This window comes from Dermacentor variabilis, chromosome 10 (genome assembly GCF_050947875.1).
Source record: "Dermacentor variabilis isolate Ectoservices chromosome 10, ASM5094787v1, whole genome shotgun sequence".
Classification (NCBI taxonomy): Eukaryota; Metazoa; Arthropoda; class Arachnida; order Ixodida; family Ixodidae; genus Dermacentor; species Dermacentor variabilis.
The window spans coordinates 115,832,857-115,856,917 of record NC_134577.1 but is presented as its reverse complement, the minus strand read 5'-3'; the positions used below and the strand labels follow the sequence as shown (position 1 = coordinate 115,856,917).

The 24,061-nt window shown below is 47.6% G+C and overlaps 3 protein-coding genes across 3 annotated transcripts in view; 2 read left to right on the top strand and 1 right to left on the bottom strand.

The window, feature by feature from the left end:
• The window catches only part of LOC142560892 (UV excision repair protein RAD23 homolog A-like), an 81,142-nt gene extending 71,876 nt beyond the window's left edge, over nucleotides 1-9,266 (top strand). The window contains exons 8-9 of the mRNA XM_075673304.1: nucleotides 4,089-4,262; nucleotides 8,469-9,266. Of these exons, the coding sequence (XP_075529419.1) occupies nucleotides 4,089-4,262; nucleotides 8,469-8,579 (285 nt within the window). The 3' untranslated portion in view covers nucleotides 8,580-9,266. The remainder of the gene's footprint in view (nucleotides 1-4,088; nucleotides 4,263-8,468) is intronic.
• Nucleotides 9,254-10,229, bottom strand: LOC142560895 (uncharacterized). The gene has a single exon (XM_075673307.1). The coding sequence runs from the start codon at nucleotides 9,980-9,982 to the stop codon at nucleotides 9,557-9,559; it is 426 nt and encodes a 141-aa protein (XP_075529422.1). The 5' UTR covers nucleotides 9,983-10,229; the 3' UTR covers nucleotides 9,254-9,556.
• A 284-nt stretch (nucleotides 10,230-10,513) lies between these two features.
• Coa7 (Cytochrome c oxidase assembly factor 7) overlaps nucleotides 10,514-24,061 on the top strand; it is a 72,244-nt gene continuing 58,696 nt past the window's right edge. Inside the window, exon 1 of the mRNA XM_075673306.1 lies at nucleotides 10,514-10,758. Within this exon, the coding sequence (XP_075529421.1) occupies nucleotides 10,659-10,758 (100 nt within the window). The 5' untranslated portion in view covers nucleotides 10,514-10,658. The remainder of the gene's footprint in view (nucleotides 10,759-24,061) is intronic.

Sequence of the window (24,061 nt, the reverse complement as noted above, 5' to 3'; positions counted from 1 at the left end):
ATGTAGTAGACAAGCCTTGTAGAAAGCCATGTTGGCAATTAGATAATGGTGCTCGTTTATATAACCTATGTTTTGAAATAATGTTTTCAAGCAGCTTTGAGCAAGTATTTCCTCAAATCTGCTTTTTGTTTACTTGCTTTGAGCAAGCAAACAGAAAGGCAGCAAATACAGCCAACATAAACGGCGAGCACTTCGTGTTTACTGCAGAAACTGCGCATCGATGCTAGACCAGCGCGTCGCCGCAACTGGCAACACAGGCATAGACTTTCTTGGACATGCAGCTTCTATTCCAGGCAAAGTGATGTCATCTAGAGTAAAAGGGCGTGTAATGTTCATTTGATTCAAAGCGATGTCCACGGTCAAAACGTTTAGCACAAACAAGATTTCTGATACAAGTTCAGCTGCGGTGCACCATTGCCGACAGCGCATGGCGAACCTGCTCAGCGTTGCTGGCATCGCAGCCTGCGCATCCACAGTTTTTTGCATGAAATTATTGCAAGGAGAGGGTAAAGGGGCATCAGTAACAAAACATCGTGGCTTGGGTGCTTTGGCAGTTGGTTCTGAAGTGTCGTCAGCCACAGATTCGAAGTGAACCGGAAAAGGCCTAGCGACAATATCAGCGGCAAGTGATCAGCAGTAGTGAGGCTGCAGACAATGGCAGAGTAGCTGCGACCACTCCTGGTGCTGCATAGCCATGTCACTATGCCACGAAGAGATCTCGCAGTGAGATCATTTTTTCGACTGGGTGATCTCACCATGCTTCTAATGTGGAGGCGCCTTTGATTCTGCTGCCATGGACATCATAAGTGTCTCCAAGGAAATCAAGTACACCACTCTACTTACGAAGGGACTGTCTCTATTTGCATCTGGGAGATGCAGAAATGGAGCAAGTCATCGCTTACTTGAATTCTGACAGCATTTTTGGCTTCTTCACTTGATTCAATGTGTTTCGCTGAAATCCTGAACAGCTGTTGTCAGGTGCCATTTTTTTCGAAGTAGGAAACCATTCTCTGTACGCAATCGCCACCCTTCTCGAGTTATTTTGCATGAAAGAATTATTACAGGAAGTCACTGCTTTTCCACTTTTCTATGCAAGACACTTTTAGGGTATTTTTCACGAGTAAATGTGACCTTTATCATGGCCTCTTCACCATATTCAATATTCACACTGAGAGATATGAAAAACACACTGAACTCGCTAAGGTTAGCTTTGTAAAACATAAGAAACCTGCTCCCTCCAGCCTCATGTTTGTTTGAGAAAGTAAAAGTTAGGGCGCTTTTTCACTAGTGGTACTGAGGGCCGTATTTTCACAAGCACCCACTGGGCGGCGCTGGTTCCCCATGGCTTCAAAGTGAAGGAGATTCAACCTAGTGGCAACGTGCAGTAGCCTACCATGCTGCACACCTCCTAAGGCAGCCACTACCTATTACTGTATAGTGCTTTCAAATGTTGTCAAGCAGACATCCAAGGCAGTAAAGCCTCACCACTTAATCAGAACCGTAGCACAGCTGGGACTTTAAACTTTCGTTTTCAGCTCGCTTCGGTGCTTGTGAAGCAGCCGACGCGGCCGCTGTGTACACGTGGTGCCAGCTTTTCCAGTGGTGGAGCTTGCCCTCAATATCTGAAAGTATTGCTACATGCTATTCGAAGATGATGATGTGGACACTTTGATTTAGTGGGGTGCACCCATAAGCGGTCGCTGGCTCATCTGAGGACAATGACGTGCCTTGTTTTATGTTGGCTGCTTTCCATGTTGGCCACTGCTTGCTACCCCTTGTAAAAACACCTTGTAAATAGTTTACCTACTGTGCTGCCGCATTACAATATCTTGTATGTGGATCTGTTGTAATGAGCAGGGGTGCGTGAATAGCGGTCTTTGAAACCAAACCGGATATGAATTGAATGGTGCGAAAAGTGAGTCGTATTGAATATTAAATAGTTTTCGAATAATGAACAGCCATGATCACATTTAACATAAAGCAATGTCAACATCCTGCTATTTCTACAAGTTAGCAAGCATCTATCATTACATATTGTGACAAGCAGGAGACCTGCAATCTGTACCGGTGTTTAAATAAATGCAGTAGGTGAGGGCTCCAAACCACAGCATCGGAAAACAGTCCACCTCGACTTTTTCCGTTCTCGTGCTGCTGGCACATGCCGTTCCGCAACATCACTCCTCGGGGGCAAAAGTGCCATCCCGGTGCTGGCTAAGGTACCGTATTTACACGATTGTAAGTCTACCACTTTTTTTAAATTTTAGAATCTGAAGTTGGGGGGTCGACTTACAATCGGAACCAAAACATGGCACCTTCAAAAAAGTGAGACGAACGGGAGCTACAATGGAGTTACAATTTTATGCTTGCTCTATGGCCCTACCCGTAGCCTTTCGCGATCCCACGTGTTTGTTCGCTTTTCGGAAGAATTTTTCAACATTTTTGAGAGTTTTAAAGTGCACACAACCACTGCCTCCTTTACCAGATGCCTGCCTCGTTGCTCGCTTTCCCATTGTAGCGGCGGTTCCCTTAGTTCAGCATAAATTCCATGAGGGAGCGCTCGTTGCCTTTTCAACTTCCAGCGGATGTGGCAGCGGCGGCTGAATGCTTCCGCCGGTGCCTTACATGCGCAGGCGTCTGTTAGCGAGCGTCATCACGGGCCTTCGAGACGGTGACAGATGCCATGGTAATCTTGGAGGCCGCAGCACGTGATCTAAATTGCAGGCATTCGCCATGAGAGGCGCTCGTTGCCTTTTCGCGGAGATGAGAAAAGGGAGAGGACACGGAACCGAGTTTACCGGACAACGCGGCAGGCATCTAGTAAAGGAGGCATTGACACAACACTCGTGGGGGAGGGGGTGTCGATAGTTGATGGAAGCGCCGCTGTTCCATTCGCGGCGGCACCCTCAGAACGGCAGCGCTTGTTCTGAGGGTGGTTCAGTTCATGGAAGAGCGGACACCGCTCGCAGGTTTCTCTTTCCCTGTTGCGCTTAGCTTTCTCTATAGTTTGACGAAAGGCATTGGTTTGACGCGTTCCACTTGACTGCCGGCTACGTGCTACTTCTATGCTTCCTCAGTCGTCATGAGTGCTTCAGGCCCACTAATCATTTGGCACTCGTTCACGGCAGCGTTCAAGAGGGCTGCCATCCTTTACGCTGAAGAAACAAATCACTGCGCAGCGGGCCACAAGTTCAATCTTGCTGAATAGGTGGTGCGAGAGTGGCGACTACATCAAAGCGAAATTTTCACCTGTGACAGCAAGTGAGGAATTTTCTGCGTGCCGAAGTCTGGACGCTTTCCGGAGCTGTAGGCTAAGCTTGCGGCGTACGTTGCTGAAATGCGTGATCGGTCCCTGCCACTGAAGTGTGACATTGTCATGAAACAAGCCCGGATCTTTGCCTTATAAAGACCTGCTCCACCATGAGTGCAATGAGTGGCTGGTGGCAGAAGACCGCGAAATTATGCCAACCGGACCTGCCAAAAAAGCCTCCCTGATGACTGCATGTGGTTGGGTGCATTCGGCCTGGGCTGCTGTTCCACAAGATGTCGTGGTGCAGTCATTTGCCAAATGTGAAATTTCGCTGGGCGACAATGCGCTGTGGGACCGTAGCAACGATGACGATGACAGCACTAGTGAAAATGAGTAGTCCAGTGACCATGTCAGCTACTAATAAATTTTCGTTATCGAATGCGTCCTCGGGCATGCTCTCCTTTTTTTTTTTTTTTTTTCTGTCTTGCAATATGGGGGGGCCGACTTACATTCGTGTAAATACGGTATACGGTGCTAAAGTAAAACCTCGTCAAACTGTACCCACTTAAAAAGTAGTTTCGTTTTAAAAGTAACCACTAGGTTCATGTGTGATCTGCTGAGGTATTGTTTAAAGGCTGCTAACAAGAAAACTATGCAATTACCAGCCTTGAACCTTTCCACGCTTGCTTTAGTGGTATATACTACTCATTTACAACAAATTTTGCATAAGTGAAATTTCGTTGCAGTTAGTTTTTGAATGGAAACTCCATCTAGTTCATGTTGTTCTTGTGGAGGTGGCAATCTTTGGTGGTGAAGTGGCGCCTTGTCTCTCTCTGTGCAGAACCAGGAGGCGTTTGTGCGAATGCTGAACGAGCCAAGCCCGCCACCGGGTGCAGCAAGCCAGGGCAGTGGTGGTGCGCCGGGTGGTGGCCTTGCAGGCCTTGGTAGTGGAGGAGCACCCATCGAAGTCAACTACGGCCAGGTCACGCCACAGGACAAAGAGGCCATCGAGAGGGTCTGTTGTCGTTTCGTGGCCAATTTCTTTAAAAGGGACACTGAGACAGTCCAGTTTTCAAATACTGAATTGGTCAGTGTGGGCCACGAAGGACACTTCAACAGAGGATGTTTGTTATAAGTGCTTGTACTGAAAACAGCAGGAAGAAGATGATTGCAGCCAGGTCTGCTGTAAAAAAAAAAATAATAGTAATAATGCCACTGCGGTCGGTACCAGTGTCCATTTCTCGTCATGTCATGAGCATGACAGATGCTGTAGAAGACTTTCAAATTTGTAGTTGTTGCTCTTCAGTGTCATTGACTCGTGAAGTATTATTAGCAACACTTTTCAGTTACTTCTTTTTTTTTTTTTTTTTTACATGTTTCTCTGCATTCATATAGACATGTCATGATTTTCAAAAAGTGCCAGCAAACAGCTTGAGGCTCCCTGTGAAATAAATTAGCGATTTTAAACAACTTGACTTGCCATCCCAGCCCTGCGAAAGGGGATGGCAATTTTGACAGCACGCCACTGCCCATAGGGGTGCTGCAACAACATTGAAATCAGTTGATAGGCTGGTTATTTTATATACGAAAGGCAAGGGACGTCACTCCCATCAAGCTGCCGTTGGCGCCGCAGCTTGCACAACAATAATCTTTGGTGGGAAACGTATGCGGGAGCACTATGTGCTTTGCATTGCTATTAGGAGTGCCTTATCATCAATTATGTGGTTTGGATGCAAGTTTTCTTCTTCATAGAAAATTTATTCTGTATACAGTCGCCGACTGTTTATTCGGACCTCACGGGGACTGCGGAAATGTCCGAATAAACAGGTGTCTGAGAAAGCAGATTAAGAAGAAAAAAAAGAAATTCTTTATTTCCCCACAGTTATTTGGGCCCGTCAGTAGGCTTGAAGAAATCGTGAATGCACCGTTGCATGCTGTTCTGTTTACGCACAATCAGATAAGCCTGAATCTCGGAGAGGGTCGTACAGTCACCATAGGCGGCTGAAACCAAAGTCGCCGCTTGTACATCCTCCGCATGCAACGGCAGCGTAGCACGTGGTGCATCATCTTCCGACTCGAAGTCATCGTCCGGCGGCGCAGCAGAAACCCAACGAATGATCTTGCCGTCGTCGAGTTCTGCGCATGTCAGTACAGCGGTATCAGCACCTGTGAAACTGTCAAATGAGACGGTGTCCGGAATCGCAAAGCAGCCACTGTGCAGGTCTCGGCAGAACATTTTCGGCGTCAATAGGGAGCTCACCAGAAGATGACAAATCTTAGGCCTCCCAGCACCCACTTGCCGGCGGTCTGCGCAGGCACTGTCTGCGCCATTAGACACTTGATGCGATGTTTCCGTATGCCGCAATTACTGCAACCTTTATGCAGCGCACAAAGCAAACATCACCACGCCGACACCAGTCGCACAAACGAAAAACTGCCTACTCACAGCGTCATGCACGAAGAAAGAAACAAATCAGCTGCTAGATTATCTTGACATGGCTTACTAAGCTGAGACCGGAACTGCTGTAGCTACGAACCGGGCAGAAACGATGATGATGAGCGGGGATTTGCAGGCTCTGTTCAAAATAAAACTGGCGTTCAGCAAGTCAAACCATGCACCGGTCAGAGTTAGTGCATGGTGTTTGTTCTAAATCGAGGTGGCTCAAGGAGTGTCCGAAAAATCAGATGAGACGTTGCAAGGTGTCCGAACTTTCACCAGTTGTTAAACATTATGGTCTATGGGGAGAGTAGCGGTGCCGCAAAGCAGATCGAATAATCGAGCATGTCCAAATTTTTGGAGTCTGGAAAATCGGCCGGCGACTGTATTGTAGACGCGATTCCAAAGAATGTGTGCACTGTTCGCTTCGCATTGCTGCATGCTTGAAGCCTGCAATGCCGCTGGAATCCACCCACATTTTTGCTAACAGGTGCAAACACAAAAAATGCCAATAAGCTAGAGGCTAACAGCTTTGCTGTAGAATTGAACCTATCATGTTTTATAGTGTAACTGAACACACTCCCATAAAGTCGACTTCTGTTAATTTGACCATGACGGGACCAGCAGAATAGGTTGAATATTCCGGCAGGTCAAATTGAATGAGAGGCTGAAAAAAAAAAAAAAAACGCTGAAACACACGACTGATTCACTGGCAGTATTTGCCATAGTTCTAAAACCTCCCCAAATCAAATGCACACCTGCCTTTTATGGGTTCACAATTGAAAACTAACATAGAAATGACATTAGAGCCCCTTAACAAATGAAAGAATGTGTAAGTGCGACTGAATGAGGACATAGAAAGAAGCACACACAGATACATCGCTGTCTCGCATTGACACATTCCATCATTCTACCAAGTAGCCCGCCAGCATGTTTTATCCTAAACAAAGTAAAAATCGAACACGCACCCTATATTTTTGCAAGAAAAACTTAGCATGCCTCCGATTCTGGCAGTAGGAAAAAGAAGAAACCAGCGAACTTTACCTTTACTGAGAGAAAATTTGTTCACCTTATGTACATCTTCATCACTCTTGTGCAGCATTTTATCGCTGTCCATTAAGAACCACGACATCCTGTCCTTCGTGCGGTCTACCGCGTTGTGCCTGCATTCGTCAAACGACTCCGGAACAATCGGAAACAGGATTGTGGCCCACTCCTAGACTAACAACTTGGCTAGTTTGTCCTGCAATGCATGCAGTTGTCCAGAATGGTCAAAACATGTAATGTAACTTGTTGCCACTAGCTTACCATGTAAAGTAAGTTATTGTGTGATTGTCCTTTTGTAATCAGATTGAAAGCAGTACGTCATCTTGCAAGGTGAAAATCTCGTTCCGCCATCATCCATGGCCGCCATTTTGTAAAGGCAATGGCGGTGACGGTGGCTAGGCTATCTCTGACAATTGAACGCTGGAAATGTTGTTTTGCTTTCCTATCAGATTACACTGACCAAGGAATTATTGAATTTTCTTGGAAAGAAGGCACATTAGAATCAGGTAAATACTGTAATAACTCATTGTGAGCTCCCATTTACGCTTCGAAATCTTCCTGGGGCAGGCCAAAAATAAGCGTTTTTCAATGAGAGATGACGCACGTTCAACGCATTCACTGTGCCCTAAGCACTGCCAAGACAGTTGCCAACTGCTGTCACTATTAGGATCAGGTACGTGGGTGAGCACCAGCCACTTTCAAGTTATCCAGCAAAGGCTGATTTCAGTATTGTATTAACAATATTTTGGACCCATAGAAATGCATGGGCGCCGACCTGGACTTTTGGTCGAAATTGAATTAACGGAGGCATACTATACTGGCATTTGGCATGTGTATAGTGTTTATGACCAATTGAGGCATGTTTGGCGTTCTGGGAATACTGCCACTATTAAACTTATTTTTGTCCCTGCTTAATTTTACCACTTGGGGTTTACATGCACTCAAAGCACAGTTGTAAAAACTAATCCAGCCACTGTGATGTGCCTCATAAATGTAGCGTGGTTTTGGCATGTAAAAGCCCAGAATTATATTTCTTTAATTAGGAAAGGTGGCCCTGCTTCCCACTTTGTTGTTTCTCATGTAGGCTCTTTTGTTCACAGTCAAGCTTTGTTATAGAACTGGTACATGATCCACTATGCCCGAGTAGAAAGTAGAAAGCCCTATCAAACGCTAAAAGGGCTTTTAGGTTGATGCCGATTGGCTAAGCCTGTGAAAGTGGATGTAATGGAAGCAATAGCCATGCCTCCCGTCAACATTATTTTATGTAGTTTGAATGTGCACTCCTTTGAAGGGTTATGGTTGACATGGCAGGCAACCAGAAAGTGGATCAGTTGAAAATATGCTACCCTGGTGTGCGAGAGCTCTCGGGCTTGGACAGAGTACTCCATACAGTGGGCGTACGCCATCGTGGAAACTGCATCAAGTATTATGAAAAGACACGGATGAAGGCACTTGCATGTGTCGTGCTCTCTGCGTGGTGTCTGCTTTTCGCACCGTTAAAATGAATGTATCGTTAAGACGAAGGAACACATACATGTGTACAATGAGTGCACAATGTACGCACTACTACTTCTGCATGTGTCTTTTCGTTGGCACTTGGTGGAGTTATCACGAAGTTGCTCCAACTAGCCTTGTTATTTGCTTCAGTAAGTGTGGAACACTGCTGTGCGGCTTTTTTATCACACTGCGCATGCTCTGCCTTTGCAACCACTGATGATTGTCGACTTGTTCTCGCAGCTGAAGGCGTTGGGCTTTCCAGAGTACCTGGTCGTGCAAGCCTACTTCGCCTGCGATAAAAACGAGAACCTGGCTGCCAACTTCCTGCTCTCGCAAAACTACGACGACTGACGCCTCTCGACGCCGTGCCTTAAGCCCTCCTATACCACAGACCTCCGTTCGAAGCCGCGGGTCCCCCACTCGACCCCATCCTCGGTTTTCTGCTCGCCCGACATAAAAAAAAGAAATATAATGAAAACAAATCAAATGAGGAAAACAAAGTGACAACTCGGGTGTTCGTGCGTTCGAGACAGCTTCTTTGCACCTTTTCGCGTTTCACTTTTTAACGGGGGGTATTTAAAGGAGTGAGAGCGTAAGGGGACAATAAAATAAAAAAAAAAGGTTATGAGCAGAAATCTTACAACCACCCACGTGACCGAAGGCGACGGCCTACCTGTTTTGACGTCACCGGCGCTTCACGTGACGTCATCGGTCGCTGTTTCCGGGTGGTCCATGAGCAGCTGCTGCTTCGACGGTCGGTTTCCTTTCGTTTTGTTTTTTTTTTTTTTCTTTGGGAGTAAGGGCGTGTGTTTGTGTTGATACATTTTTTTTTTTCTGTACAGGATAAGTTTGCATTAAATGATGTGCAAGAATGGTTGTAATTGAGAGAGAGATAAAAAAAAATACTGGCAATATGCGGTGGTATTCGCGCAGTGTTTTACGGTCTGGGCGAATTGCACTGCGGGTTTGCCGAATGCTTGCTGTTCCTGTACGCGGTTTATAGCGTGTTGAAAATAAATGACTCATTCGCAACGACAACGTGTTTTATTACTATGAATATATCACACCCACAAGTCGTAGACAATGTACTCTATATTGAGGTGAGTACGCGTCCGCAGATGCATGCCAAAACAATAGCTGCCGCGCATTCTCAACTGCCAACGCGTTAACATGCGCGGGCGACATCGCATATTGCATGCGTCGTATGCCAAATCTGCAAAGCGCATCGACTGCGTAAGTGGAGAGTAGCGCAGAGAAGCCGCTATATTGCATGCACTACACACAACTTCGTACGTCTGTGCTGACAGCGGTGTTGCAGACGAACAGGCCTACTTGGCGGAGCTGCGCCTTCCCGCGAGATACATGTACGACGTCGACTGTTCGCCACCGCCGGGCATGTTGAGACTGGTCGGCGACGTGCCCTCTGCTTCGAAAGGCTCGGGCACGTTGCTCTGCATGTGTGCGTAGAGGTTCACGTTGCTAGCACAGCTGTAGGCGTCCGTGTTCTCCCCGACGTGCTCGGCGGGTACGGAGGTGGCCGCTGCGTCATCGCTGGCACTTGTGTAATTGTGCGTGATGTCTTCGAGGCGAGTCGGGCAGAAGGCGACCTCGCTCGCTTCGTGCTTGCCGAAGCGCTCTTGGCTCTTGGACGTGTCGGTCTCGACGTCGTGCGACCCCGGTGCGGAGGTGCTGGCGCGAAGGCAGCCGCTGCAGTGCCGCGATCGTCCTAGGAGAGCTCGCGGCAACGCCTGCATCTCTGCGAAGTCAGCTGATCGTCTGCTTTCGGGCGCTTCCCACGGAGGCTTTTGTGAGAGACTGAAGGCAGGCGAGCCAGTTTTTTCCGATCCAAACACGTACTGCGCTTCAGCTAGCTGCTCAAGCGATGCAGAGAAAGTGCGTCGACGGGCTTCGCGGATTGCCGCGTGCAGCGTATATATGTACGAATCGGGCAGCGCTTGCGACTTGGTTTCGAGCAGCTACGCGTAAACAATAAAAAAACGACCAAGCCGTTCACCTTGACTCGACTTCCTAGAGCGATGACGAAGCCGACGCACGTGAGCAGCATGAACCGCGCTCATCTGTGTGCTACAAACCTAATTTCGCGTTAGATACGGTTGAGTTGGACATCTATAAAATAAATATTGAAATGTAGCACTAAATGGAATCTAATCTCGTTCTTTCACTAGAAAAATTGCGTCTACGCTGTCGCTTCTACTCTGGAAATTTTCCATGCTCTCTACTTCTGTGTTTGTACGTAACGTGGCGTCTGTGTTGTGGCATCATCTCTCTACATGGTAAAGGTTCCTAAACATCCAGTTCCGTTCATCTTTCGGCAAAAAGAGAAAGAAAAACGTGTTATTTAGCAGACCGCACTACCTAGGTGAACAGTTCTAGTTCTTCTAGCGTCGGTTGTTTGAGAGCGACAGTTAAATGCCTTACGATTTCCAAAAAGAGGAAGATGTTAAAGAATTTCTGGAAAACTTGGGCATTGAGTATCGTTTCGAGTGCTTCAAGGAGAAGAAGCCGGACGGTGAGTGAATGCCGGCGTCCGTTGCTTGGTTCCTTCGAAGGACGTGAAGTCGCTGAAATTTGCCTGGAGTGTGTATCGCAAAACGTGGTGGTAACAGGATTCCGGTCAGGCACTAAGACTCCACATAGGCACATTGTTGGGCGTGCGTATTACCACGAATTTAGGTAATACTATCGTGAACGCAGTCGCTCACATGCCGGGACGTGCATATTTCGCTAGTGCTTGAAAAAAATAGTTTGCGTTTACCGCTACACTCTTCCTTAATTTTTGCACAAAGATCGCATTTTGGTGTCTACGTCGTTTGCTGTAACACTTGCCTGTTTCGAAAGGAAGTACAAAGTTGCTTTCGTTTGCGGAGATGCAAATAGCTTCCCGCGACGGCGTAGGGATAAACTTGTGGCGCCGCCTGCCGGCAGCTGCAAAAAGTAGCAGTTTAGTGAGGGTTGGATGGATGGATGGATGTTATGAGCGTACCCTTTGGAACGGGGCAGTGGGTTGCGCCACCAAGCCTTTGCTATTATACTGCCTAATGTCCTACCTAGGTTAAAAAAAAAAAAAAAAACACTATGAACTCCCACAACCAAATTTTCTGATCCCCTATTGCGAACTTTGCTTTTGTACGTCTCCATTTTTTGTCGTTTCCCTACTTCCACCAATCCTCCAATCGCCTCTTACTAATCCCTACTGCGCACATGTTTACTTTCCCACTGCTCTCGCTGAATCCAAGGGTTTCAAGAAGGCCAGTGGTGCCTGAATAGACCGCTGATCAGACGTCTACAAATTCTAATAAAACATGCTCCATCGTTTCCCTAGCTTTACCGCAGCAAGCTCATACTTCTTCTTCGTTATATATCGTTTTATAGGTGCGTGTTCTAAGGCATCCCGATCTCGCTTCGAAAAGTGATGAGCTTACCTTTGAGTTATCATAAATTGTTTCTTTCCTGATTTCGTTTTTCCCTCTTAAGTAGTTACTCATGGCAGGTTTCTTTTCCATTGCCGCCACCCATGAGATTGTTTCAGCCTCTCTGACTTTCCGCTTGACGTTCTTTGTTGCTCTGTTGCCCACCCTACAGGCCGCATACTTGCTGGTAAGCTTCCTAGTCCTCTTCCTCCACTGTGAATTAATGTTTTTCCTGTACCGATACCTCAGCACTCTCCCAGCCTATTTACTTTCTTCCACATTGCTCAGTCATTCTTCATACTCAATTTTAGTGCGAGCTTCCCTCACTTCAAAACTATTCCAGCCCATATCACCCTGCACAGCTTCATTTGTAGTCTTCCCGTGAGCGCCCAGTGCGAGGCGTCCCACTGACCTTAGGTTGCCATCGAGTCCTGATTGGGCGCCTGATTTAAAGCAAACAACCGCATTTCCAACAGTAAGTCCTGGAACCATTACACCTTTCCACATACCCTGGAGCACCTCGTACCTATTGTATCCACATAGCGCTCTTTGCTATGGCTGCATTTCACTTCCATTTTACTGTTTTTTTTTCCTGTGCTTCTATATATCTGTTGCCTGCATTTATCCATATACCAAGATATTTATATGCTTTTACCCGAGGTATTTACTGGCCCTGTATTTCCACTGTCTGTTCACTGTTTTCATTGAATATCATAACACCTGATTTTGTAACGCTATAGTTCAAACCTAAATTCTCGCTTTCTTGTCCACAGATATTAGCCAGACATTGCAAATCACTTTGCTTCTTAGCTAGCAACACAATGTGGTCCGCATAATATAAACCTGGAAGTTGCTGCTCTACTAATGTACCCGCCTGTTAGTATGAGAGTTTAAACCCGATATTCCTTATTCCTTCTCGCGCCTTCTCGATCCTCACCATGTACATCATAAACAACAGTGGGGATAAAGGGCGCCCCTGCCTCGTCCCTCGTTGATATCAACTTTCCCCTCGCTCCTCATCCCTTCCGATCCAACGCAAACGGTATTTTCTAGGTAAATCTCCATAAAAAGCTGTCGACCCTCGTCGCCTAAGCCTTCCCCCTTCCAGAATATCGCACAAAATGTTGTGGTCTACGTTGTCATATGCTCCTGTAATGTCTAAACAGGTCACATATAACGGTCTGCTTTCTACTCTTCATATTTCAATACACTGAGTAAGAACAAATAAGTTATCATCCAAACGCCTACCTATTATGATGCCATTCGGCAGATCTTCCAAGATGTCATTATTCTCTGCCCTTGCTTGCAGCTTTGATTGCCTGCATTGCTAAGCTGTGTATTACCGATGTACTAGTCAACGGTCTATACGAGTGAATTCACCCGCCGTGCTTGCTGAGTGGCTATGGCGTTGGGCTGCTGAGCACGAGGTCGCGGGATCGAATCCCGGCCACGGCGGCCGCATTTCGATGGAGGCGGAAACACCCGTGTAGTTAAATTTAGGTGCTCGTTAAAGAACCCAAGTGGTCAAAATTTCCGGAGTACTCCACTACGGCGTGCCTCATAATCAGAAAGTGTTTTTTTGGCATGTAAAACCATATCTTTTTTTTTTTATACGAGTGAATTCTTTGTCCCCCTTACCTTAATAAATTAAATTCATTCTACTTTGTCGCCAACTGTCTGCACGGTGTTTTATCTTTTAAAGTTTTTTCCACTGCTGTTATTTTTCGGATGTAATTTAATGCCGCTGTCCCTTCCAGTTTCCTTGACGATGGATGGATGGATAGGATGGATATTATGAGCGTCCCCTTTGGAACGGGGCGGTGGGTTGCGCCGCCAAGCTCTTGCTACTATAATGCCTAATAGCCTACCTAGGTTAAACAATGAAAAAAGAAAAAGAAACACTATGAACTACCACGCCCATATCTTCTGATCCCCTATTGCGAACTGTGCTTTTGTTCGTCTCCGTTTTTTGTCGTTTCCTTACTTTTCTTCCACCAATCCTCCAGTCGCCTCTTATTAATGTCTACTGCGGACAGGTTTGCTTTACCACTGCTCCCTCTGAACCCAAGAGCTTCAAGGAGGCCAGTGGTGCCTAAATCGACCGCTGGGTAGACGTCTTCACATTCTAATAATACATTTCGGTAGTTTCCCTAGCTTTACCACAGCAAGCACATGCTTCTTCTTCCTTCTTATATATCGCTTTATAAGTGCGTGTTCTAAGGCATCCCGATCTCGCTTCGAAAAGTAATCAGCTTCCCTTTTAGTTATCATAAATGGTTTGTTTCCTGATTACGTTTTTTCCTCTTAAGTAGTTACTCATGGCAGGTTTCTTTTCCATTGCCGCCACCCATGAGATTAATTCAGCCTCTCTGACTTTCCGCTTGACCTTCTTTGTTGCTGTGTTGTCCACCTTACAGGCCGCATACTTGCTGGTAAGCTTCCTAGTTCTTTTCCTCCACTGTGAATCAATGTTTTTCCTGTACAGATACCTGAACACACTCCCAGCCCATTTACTTTCTTCCATATTCCTCAGCCGTTCTTCATACTCAATTTTACTGCGAGCTTCCCTCACTTCAAAACTAGTCCAGCCCATATCACCCTGCACAGCTTCATTTGTAGTCTTCCCGTGAGCGCCCAATGCAAGGCGACCCACTGACCTTTGTTTTCCGTCGAGTCCTGATTGTACCCCTGATTTATAGCAAACAACCGCATTTCCAAAACTAAATCCTGGAACCATTACACCTTTCCACATACCTCGGAGGACCTCGTACCTATTGTATCCCCATAGCGTTCTGTGCTTCATTATGGCTGCATTTCTCTTCCCCTTTACTGTTATGGTTTTTTCCTGTGTTTCCATATATCCATTGCCTTCGTTTATCCATATATCAAGGTATCTATATTCTGTTACCCGAGGTATTTCTTGGCCCTGTATCTCCACTGTCTGTTCACTGTTTTCATTGAATACCATAACACCTGATTTTCTAATGGCGTTTTTCACTGGTCGATCTGGAGCGGCTGCCGAAATCCTCGAGCGAGCGCTCAGGTTTTACAAATCCCAATCGGCCAGCGGAGCGCAGAAACGCTCCGCGGAGGATCACACAGGAAGTGTGCGTACGCGTGCCACAAACCGGTTCCGGAAATCCTGCCCAACTTCCGCTCTGTACGTTTCCACGGCAACTAATGTCGCCGTCCCCCGTGCGTAAATTGACCGCGGTAGACGCAGAGTCCGTCATTTGCATGTCGCGCCGGCAAGGATTGTGCGTGGACAACGTGCATAGAAGGCTTCGTACAGCACCTGCGACACCTCGTAATCGCTGTCGTCCGAGCTCTCATCGCTAAACGCGAGCTCTGCAGCAGCACCGAACGCAGCCATTTTGCGAAGCAGCACAATATTGTGCATACTAACCGAGTACCGATTGGCAGTGACTACAGTGACGGGGCCCGGTACTTTAACATCTGCACTACAGTGACGGGGCCGTCACTATACGATGTCGGTATCGGGGGCGAGGACTTACCGAGTCGCCCTCTGTCGGAAGCGCCTTACATGCGTACGCGCAGTCTGAGGGATAACTCGGCGCGCTCCGCATAGGTTTGGCTATCGGCGCTAAATAAAGATACTACGCGGCAGCCCTCCTGAGCAAGTACTCTCGAAATGACAAGTATTTTACCTTTAAAATAATAATGTTAAAAAAAATTATGGGGTTTTACGTGGCAAAAAAAAATAATGATAATGTTGGACAAACAGAAAGCAAACAATGGTTTACAGATGCTATCTCTTTACCTACTGTTTACGGTAAGCTGGGACACTGTGTGCGCCCGCCGCGATCGATTCCCCCGAACCGGTTTGCGTGAAACGTAGGCAATCGCCGACAGAAAACTATGTGAAATATGTTCTTATAGTGTTCTTATAGTGTTCTTGTATATGTAAATATGTTCTTGTAACCAAATGTAGCATAACAGAATGAAGCTTCAATGCAGCGATCGCACGGGTTCGCGGTGACCGACTTCGCGTCTGCATGCATGTCCTCGCACAATGTTTCGCTTCGAGCGCGTTTTCGCACCGTGCCGTGAGCTTTATGCCGCTGCATACCAGCATCACGGCGACTTGTGATGCGCCGTCGCGATGATTCAGTCTTTTTCTTTTCTTCTGAAGTCTTGGAAGCTTCAATATCATCATTTGTCAAATTTAATCGAACTGTATGTTTATCGGTCGTCTAAGCGAGCAATTACCCGCTGCTTCTCTTTCTTAATCCAGCACAATATTCATTGACTAGTGCTACACAAGCATGAACATATGCCATGCCTTTCTTAATGTTTTTTTACCGTTCCCCTTCCATCACAGATAACTTCCTTTCTCTTTCTTTATTATAATCATCATAGGTGTTACAGTGCATACGCAAAAGATTGTTGGGACAAATAGCCGCAAGCTAGTGGATGGGTCCAGATGCGAAATATAATAGACATGCGGTACAAGCATAGGAGGATCAATACAGAGGATGAAAGCAACACATTAGCACATTAACAGAAAAAAAGATTTTTTTATTACAGCATACATAAAAAATATCACCAGTTACATAAATTATCAAACCGCAAAGAACAGAACGCCAAGCATGAATACAGGCACCAAATCAGTGGTTTGTAGCTAGTAAGTACTATTTCAGTGCTTTGCCGAAATTTTGTGTTTCTTTTATTTTGGTGGGTATGTTGTTCAATGCTTTAACTCAAACAAATTCAAGTAGTCTTTTTCCACATACGTTATGTACAGGAGGCAGTTTGACACTTCCAGCGGCAGTACTTCTGGTAGAACATGAAAACAAATATGGACACTCGGAAAGGATGATTGAGTTTGACAATATTGTTTACATAATAGATAGCTATTTTACGCCCACGCATAAAATCGAATGGCAATATGTTTAGTTGATTGAACAGTGGCCTGCTGTGTGTATCGGTGCTTGAGTGCGCCATTATTCTTAATGCCCGCTTTTGTATGCAACCAAATGGGGCATAAGAGAATGAAGCTTCAATGCAGCGATCGCACGGGTTCGCGGTGACCGACTGCGCGTCTGCATGCATGCCCGCGTTCCGCTTTCGCTGCGAGCGCGTTTTCGCACCGTGCCGTGAACTTTATGCCGCAGCATATGAGCATTTGACAGTACGCAAACAACTATTGTTGCGTGGACGTTATCATACAGTATCTGCCATCAATCTGTTCATAGACCAAAGCTTCATGACAGTCGGGCAGCGCGCGCGGGCGAGCGTCTCAGTGCGCACTCTCTGCTACTCATCGAACATCGCAGCCCGACGCCGTATCACAAATCTTCCTCGGGGAAGTGCTTGCTGCACAACCGAGTTGTAGCCAATGGCTGCTTGCCGGTTCTAAGTTTCGCGATCCAAGCTTCACGCAGCTTTTTGTCCTGCGGGTGTTTCTGAAGGCTGACACCGGGCTCCGTTGTGTACGTCCAGCACTGCGGCACCGAGCAGTAGCCTACCATGTTGGGCGCCTTGAAAGGCAACCACTACCTATTATAGTATTTTCAAGTGTTGTCAAGCACACACCTGAAGCGGGAAAACCTCCCCACGAAATCAGAACCGCAGCCGCAAGTGGAGACCTTAAACTTTCGTTTTCAGCTCGCTTCGGCGCTTCCGAAGCAGTCGACGCGGCCACTGTGTCCACGTGATGCTTCATACCACGTCACGCGCCGACGGCGGCGCCAGCTCTCCCAGTGGTGGAGCTCGCCCCCAATAGTGACGGGCCTCTTCCGAGCACGTGCTTCGCTAATCACAACGGACACCTCGTCCCTACACGTGTTTCGCCAGTCAGAAGAGCAATCTGTTACTGCACATGTGTCGTTAGTCAGTCGTTCTTTCTTTGTTCCTCCACCTTTCCACACACTTTGTGGCAGTTGCCACGGCCGTATTACGGGGCCATAATAATCATCATAATAATAATCAATGCATTCCGTTACTGCACGGAAGTTGCTGACATCGTGAAATTCACGTGGTGCTGTGGACAGCACTGGAATAAAATCTCGCGGTCCGTGAAGTGCTTGGCATCCCCATAGGCACGGAGAAGCTCATGCAACTGGGGGTCCACAACACCTTCGATGAGGTTGTCGAGTCACAGAAGTCAGTCCAGGTTGTCAGGCTCGCTTCCTCGCCTGCGGGGAGGCGGATCCTGGAGGCGCTGAACTTTAACCCACTGCCGTCAGGGAAAGGCGGTGCACGCTCGATGCGGGGTCGCGGGAGGCCGGCACGGTCTCGCCGTTCCCGCGCAACATGCACCCGCAACACAATGTAGGCCGCGCTTCTCGGATCCGTCGCCGGCGATCCATGATCGGTCGCGTTCGTCGACGTCGCCCAATACGGTTAGTCCGACCGGTTCGCGGTGGCCGTGGTGGATCACAGCGTCCGTGCGGGGCTCGTCCCCGACACTGGCGGAACAGATTGCGGTGGCCCTCGCCCTCCGGGACGAAAGCAGACTGCAGGTCTACACGGATTCCCGGGCGGCGGTCAGGGCCTTCGCCGCGGGTTCGGTCTCGAGGGAGGCACGTCGCCCCCCACGTCATCACTTGGTTCCCGGCCCACATGGGCAGCCTCGGGTCTACCCTGTCGTTGCCAACGCCAACGAGCTGGCACACGTCCGCGCGCCCGAACTCACCCACCGCGCCGGGCAAACGCCGCTCGCAGGCGCGGACGCAGGGCTCCACAAGGACTCGCTCCACACGTTGAACGAGATTACAAAGCACTATCGACAGGAGGGTCTATCCCCCGCACCACGCCAGGACTCGTTCAAGCCCGATTGTCCGGAGTGTGGAGATCCATTCTGCACTTTAGAACACGTGCTCTTGCGGTGCCCCTCGTTACGGGACCACGATCACCTCACCACGGAAGAAGAGTGTGAGGAGGCGGTCAGGCCAAAGGTCAGGCACGGGCTGCCCGTCCCAACGTGGGAGCGGCTCGCGGCGGCTCCTCCCTCATAAGGGGGTTTCGGAGTCGCTCCTCAGGACCTTAATAAAGTTTAGTGCCTTCCGTGAAGTGCTCGAAGTTGTTTGCACAAAATGTTTGAAAGAAGTGTGGCCATTGACGTCGCTACAGCGTCACTGTGGTTAAGGGGCCGGGTCCCATCGCTGTAGTGTAGACGTTAAAGTGCCGGGCCCCGTCACTGTAGTGCGTATGTTAAAGTACCGGGCCCCGTCACTGTAGTGCGGATGATAAAGTACCGGGTACCGTCACTGTAGTGCAGATATTAAAGTAGCGGGCCCCGTCACTGTAGTCAGTGCCGTACCGATTTCGCTTGAAGACGGAAGTGACGCGAGCTATTTCCGCCTGAATCCGCGCCTCGGTGGCGGAGCAAGTGAGAGCGATCCGGCGCGGAGCGAGTTGATCCGAAACGACCAGTGGAACGCACAAACCCGCTCCAGATCGACCAGTGAAATTCGGATTCGCTGCCGCGGAGCAAGAAATCCTGCTCCGAATCGACCAGTGAAAAACGCCATAAATTTCAAACCTAAATTGTTGCCTTCCTGTCCACAGATATTAGCCAGACGTTGCAAATCACTTTGCTTGTTAGCTAGCAACACAATGTCATCCGCATGAAATAAACCTGGGAGTTGCTGCTCTATTACTGTACCCGCCTGTTTGTATGAGAGATTAAACCAGATATTACACCTTCTAGCGCCCTCTCCATCCTCACCGTGTACATCATAAACAGCAGCGGGGATAAAGGGGCGACATGACGCCACCTCGCGGCCACGAGAAAAAGTTGAGAAAAGCAGACATCATTTCCGTATTTTAAGTCTCTGCGCCTGCAAACCTGTGAAAAACACGAGGTAGCTTACATTAAGGGTGTAGGATGGCGTGTCTACGTTTTCTTGTGCTCAGACGACCTTCCTGTCGGCTTTCCAAACGTCCTGCTAAGCCGCCATCGTGTTTAGACAGGAAAGTAGCCTGCATCGTTTTTGACTTCGATGCTGTCTTTGCGAAGCTGTCTACTTTGACGTCTTCGTAAGAATTTTAACGAGGCTTAACATGGCCGCTGTCCGCTTAGCCGTCTTTTTTGCCGTCGACGGCGAGTGTTTGAACACAGCCTAAGGTTGTGTTCCAATTGTGGCCAGCATCAGAGACAGTTTACGTAGACAGCTAAGGAGAACCGAGACAACTTCGAGGCCATGTAATGGAACGCGTTTCGAGCCGTCTGGAAGACGTATTGAAATGATATCGACCGGGTGAGGTGGGTCTTCACCGCAAGAATCAGGAAACGACGACGAAGCCGGCCATCGTAATGATGAAAAAAAAATGAACGGTTGTAATTACTTCATTGGTACATCATGGTGACTCTTATCCGAGTCTTGAGCGGTCCTGATTAACACAGGGGCAGAACTGCCTTAAATAACCTCTCTTCCTCTCATTGAATGAGTCCACTGGCCAATCACAAACACCGAATCGTTCACCACCTCTATCGCCCATCACTGGTCTCCCACGTGCTGCTCGGGTACGTTGTGCACCGGTTTTCGTCGTTCTCCTCGGATGCGTTGTGCAGCGGTCTTCATTATGTCACAATAGGGGGCAGCCACCTGCCGTCAATGTTTTGCCTCGGTGGTGCTCGGCGAAGACCCTGGCATCGACAAGTGGCCACGTCGTGACGGTCGGGAGGGCGACTTTGCTGTCTTGAAGCGAAGTGAATGATGAGGCGAGAACATCAACCTTGTCAGCTGCATGTCGCTGGTGGGGCATCCCCCGCCACCAGATGTGGTAGTCGATGGCTTTTTGGAAAACTTGGGGATCACTTGGCAGGTCGATCATAACAGCCTGTCCGCCGCCACTGGAGGTCTCGAAGAGGTTGCAGTATCCAAGCACCTCGAAGAGACCTGTAGACCTCATGCTTCTGCTTCGTTTCGCCGATAGTTCCAAGGCCTGCCAGGGGACACCTTTCTTTTTTTGTGCTTTGCAGTTGCTGTTTTTTTTCATCATCATCATTTTATTATATGAAACCAATACTACAAAACATGATTGGACCCATAGCCAGCTCGGCTAGTGAAAGGTCCAAATAAAGATATTCACTAAAGAAATGGCAGACATTCAAACTACATGTACAAAAAGACGTGAGATACTACAATAGCGGTATTGCAAATATGTAAAGCGCATACATATTCTGAAAAACAGCATAAAATAGGTTTATACATATACAAAACCAAACACAAAGGTATTTAGTCCCACAGTTGTGCACAGACAAGAAAAATGTTTTTCAATAAGGCCGAAAAATTATGTTTGAGTTTGATGTCATCGGGAATCTTATTCCATATCTGAGCACCATTGTACTCTAATAACCTTTAACCGTAAGTGTTATGACAAGGCGGTAGGTTAAATCTATTATTAGCGGCGGTTCTTGTTTCTTTCAGCGGCAATCTAAACAGTGTAAGAGGAAATGGATCACTGTATTTATTATTTGAGCTATCTTTAGTTTGTATGCAACTGATACCGGTAATATTCGCAGTTCTTGAAAGAGTGCTTGACTAGGGTCGGTCGTCTTTGCAAAGGTTATGGCACGAACAGCACGTTTCTGCAAGCGTAAAACTCATTCTAAATACGTTTTATAGGTACCGCCCATGTCTCTAGGCAGTAACATAAATGGCTATAGACAAACGCGAAGTACAATATGCGTAAAATCGGTGCATGAAAACATTCCCTCAGCCTTAATAAAATATGACAGCCATAAGCTACTTTAGAGCAAACATTTTTAATTTGTTGCTTCCAATGCATGTCCTATTCAAAGACTACACCCAAGTACTTGGTGTACCTTCTTGAAATAAACCGCACCAAGCCCAATGCACAACAGAGAGCACACAACTAACCACAAGAACTGCCAAGTTCATACGTTCTTCACTTAAAAGCCTATCAGAATCGTACCTGCAGTCCGTTCTAGATTCCTGAAAACTAACAACGGATAAAACCAGACTTCAGTGCGTATTTCAACCAGCCTAATGCCTAAAGTTTTTCTGTTTCTTTTTCCGAGAAAGCCACGTTATTGAGCGACTGAGAACGCATTGAAATGAAAACTAACAAGCTCTTGATAACTAACAAATGAAAAAAATGCTTTGCGCTCTATTTACAAACAATAAACTTACGGATGCGCCTAATTCGACAATTATTACCTCTTAGTGCGCACTCTATTGAATCGCTGTCTGAAGGCCTTTGGGCCTCGCCGAAAGTAACAAAGGGCGCCAGACTTACGCTGCCCTCTGTCGTTGCTTGCCACTTTATGTGCCGCGGCTTGCTTTTTCGTCCCTCAAAAGGAGGCCGTAAACGCGGGAAGAATTTCCAGCCTTCTTTTCCCGTCACTCTCGTGGCGCATTCCACTGCAGTGACAGTTCGACTGGCCCTGTTCGTACACGAATACCTCAGCCCGGTTGAACCTTACAACCGCACCCCTACTTGCAGGGACGCGTTCTGACCGGTTGTTAGGTGACGCCTCCGTTTACTCACCCGCCACAACAAGCCCTTAGAAGTTCTGCTTGATGGACTGTTTCCTTGCCTTACGGGCTGCGGTGTGGTGACTCTCTATTCTTCGCTCAGCCGAATACTTGGCTCGCTTGATCTTGCGCTGTTGAACCAATTTTTGCCATGCCAGGCGGTCGGCTAATGCTCCTCTGAAGTTTCCGAACGTCGCGTACCTGCCCTGCTGAAACGCCCTGGCATTCTCCTCTCCTTTTGACGATTCCGGAAAGATGACCGTCCTGACATTACCCCCCCCCCCCCTTTTGACGATTCCGGAAAGTCGTGCAAGTGCGGAGGTACGAGGGAGTTTTTCAGCGCCTTGGGGCTGTTTAAACTGGTCTCGTCTCCGCAAGGAACGTCCGTCGGGATCGTCCTACCTTCGCGACGTAATCGCTGTCTTCTTCCGTCGCGATTCCCCTTTTAACATCTTTCAGTAGGTCTAAAGAGCTTTCCGAATATGTTAGTACAAGATTAGTCTCTAATTTCTCTGCTAGCCCTTGCTGCGGTATTCTCACTGACCCCGATGCCTCCTCGCTAGCGCCTTTTTTCACTAATTTCACTAGCTATGTGCTGTGCTCCCTGACCGTCTCTGTCACGAGGCATATTTTTTGGCTTCGTTGCCGTAATTTATTTCCTCCGCGACCTCTCGAACCTTGGAACGCGGGAGAACTTGGACCATGTGGTCGCCAAAACTCAGGCCCTTTATCTTCAGCAGCATTTCTGAGTTATTTGAAGATAAGTAGGGATAATGTTTCGACAGATTTGGCGATGCTGCTGCTTCAGTCAGCAATAGTCCAAACGACCCTTCAATCTTCACGCTGGCTATGGGTTAGCAAACGCTATTCTTCTCGATTACCTGCCGGATCTACGCATATTCCCCGGTGAAATCCTCAGGTTTCACAAACGCTGGGTGGACAATGTCCATTGTCGCAGCTGAGTCCTTAAGTACTTTACACGGCATTCCATTCACTACGAGGTCCCGAAGGTAGGGTACTAAGAGGGCCAAGTTGTCATCAGCGCCTTTCACGAAAGAAAAACAAAACAATTCCAGGCTTCCGACAGCCGATCGCAATGTGTCCAGGCTCCTGGCAACGGAAACAGACGGCCAGTTTTCTAACCTCAAACGCTTTTTCTGTTTTTCTTTCGTCTTTTACAGCGGTTTTATTTTCTCCTGAATTATCGGGCTGTACGTCTTTTGTCCCTCCTCTAGCTTTTTCGTGTTGAATGAGGCACCTGTTTTCCTCTTTGCTGAATTTAGTGAATGGCCTGACACGCGTTTTCTCGGATTCGCGGCGTGCAGCGAATTCGTCTGCTAGCACGCTCCAATCCTTTTCGCCCGACCTGTCTTCAATCCACAGGCGCATCTCTTCGCTCAAAAACCCATAGAGCTATACTCCATGCAGATTAACTCAACAACCTTGTCGTGACAAGCGAACGCATCTTCCGCTTTTAGCCACTCAACTAAATTGATTTTCAGCCTGTAAGTGAAATCTTGAAAAGACTCGCCCGGCGTTCTAGCTGTCTCCCGGAAACGACGACCGAAAGCCTCCGCTGAGAGCCGATAGTTCCTCAGCAACGCAGCTTTTACATTCTGATTGTCATCTGCGTAGTCTCTCGTTAGCCTTGCAATTATCTCGGTTGCTTCGCAAGAAAGAGCGGTCAGAATCTGTTGTGGCGAACTCTGTAGTGCAAACCCGTTTTTCTCGCAGATTCGTTCAAAAGTAACGAGAAACAATCCCATGTCATCGTTTACCTTGTACGATGGCATGAGATCCCTTATTTTTACTCCTGCTTCACCTGAACGTCTTTCATTTATTGAGATGTTATTTTTCGATTGCACGGCCAGATCCCGCTGCACGTCTAGTTTTTTTAGCTTTAGTTCGTGAGCTCTATGTTCCTCTCATTTCA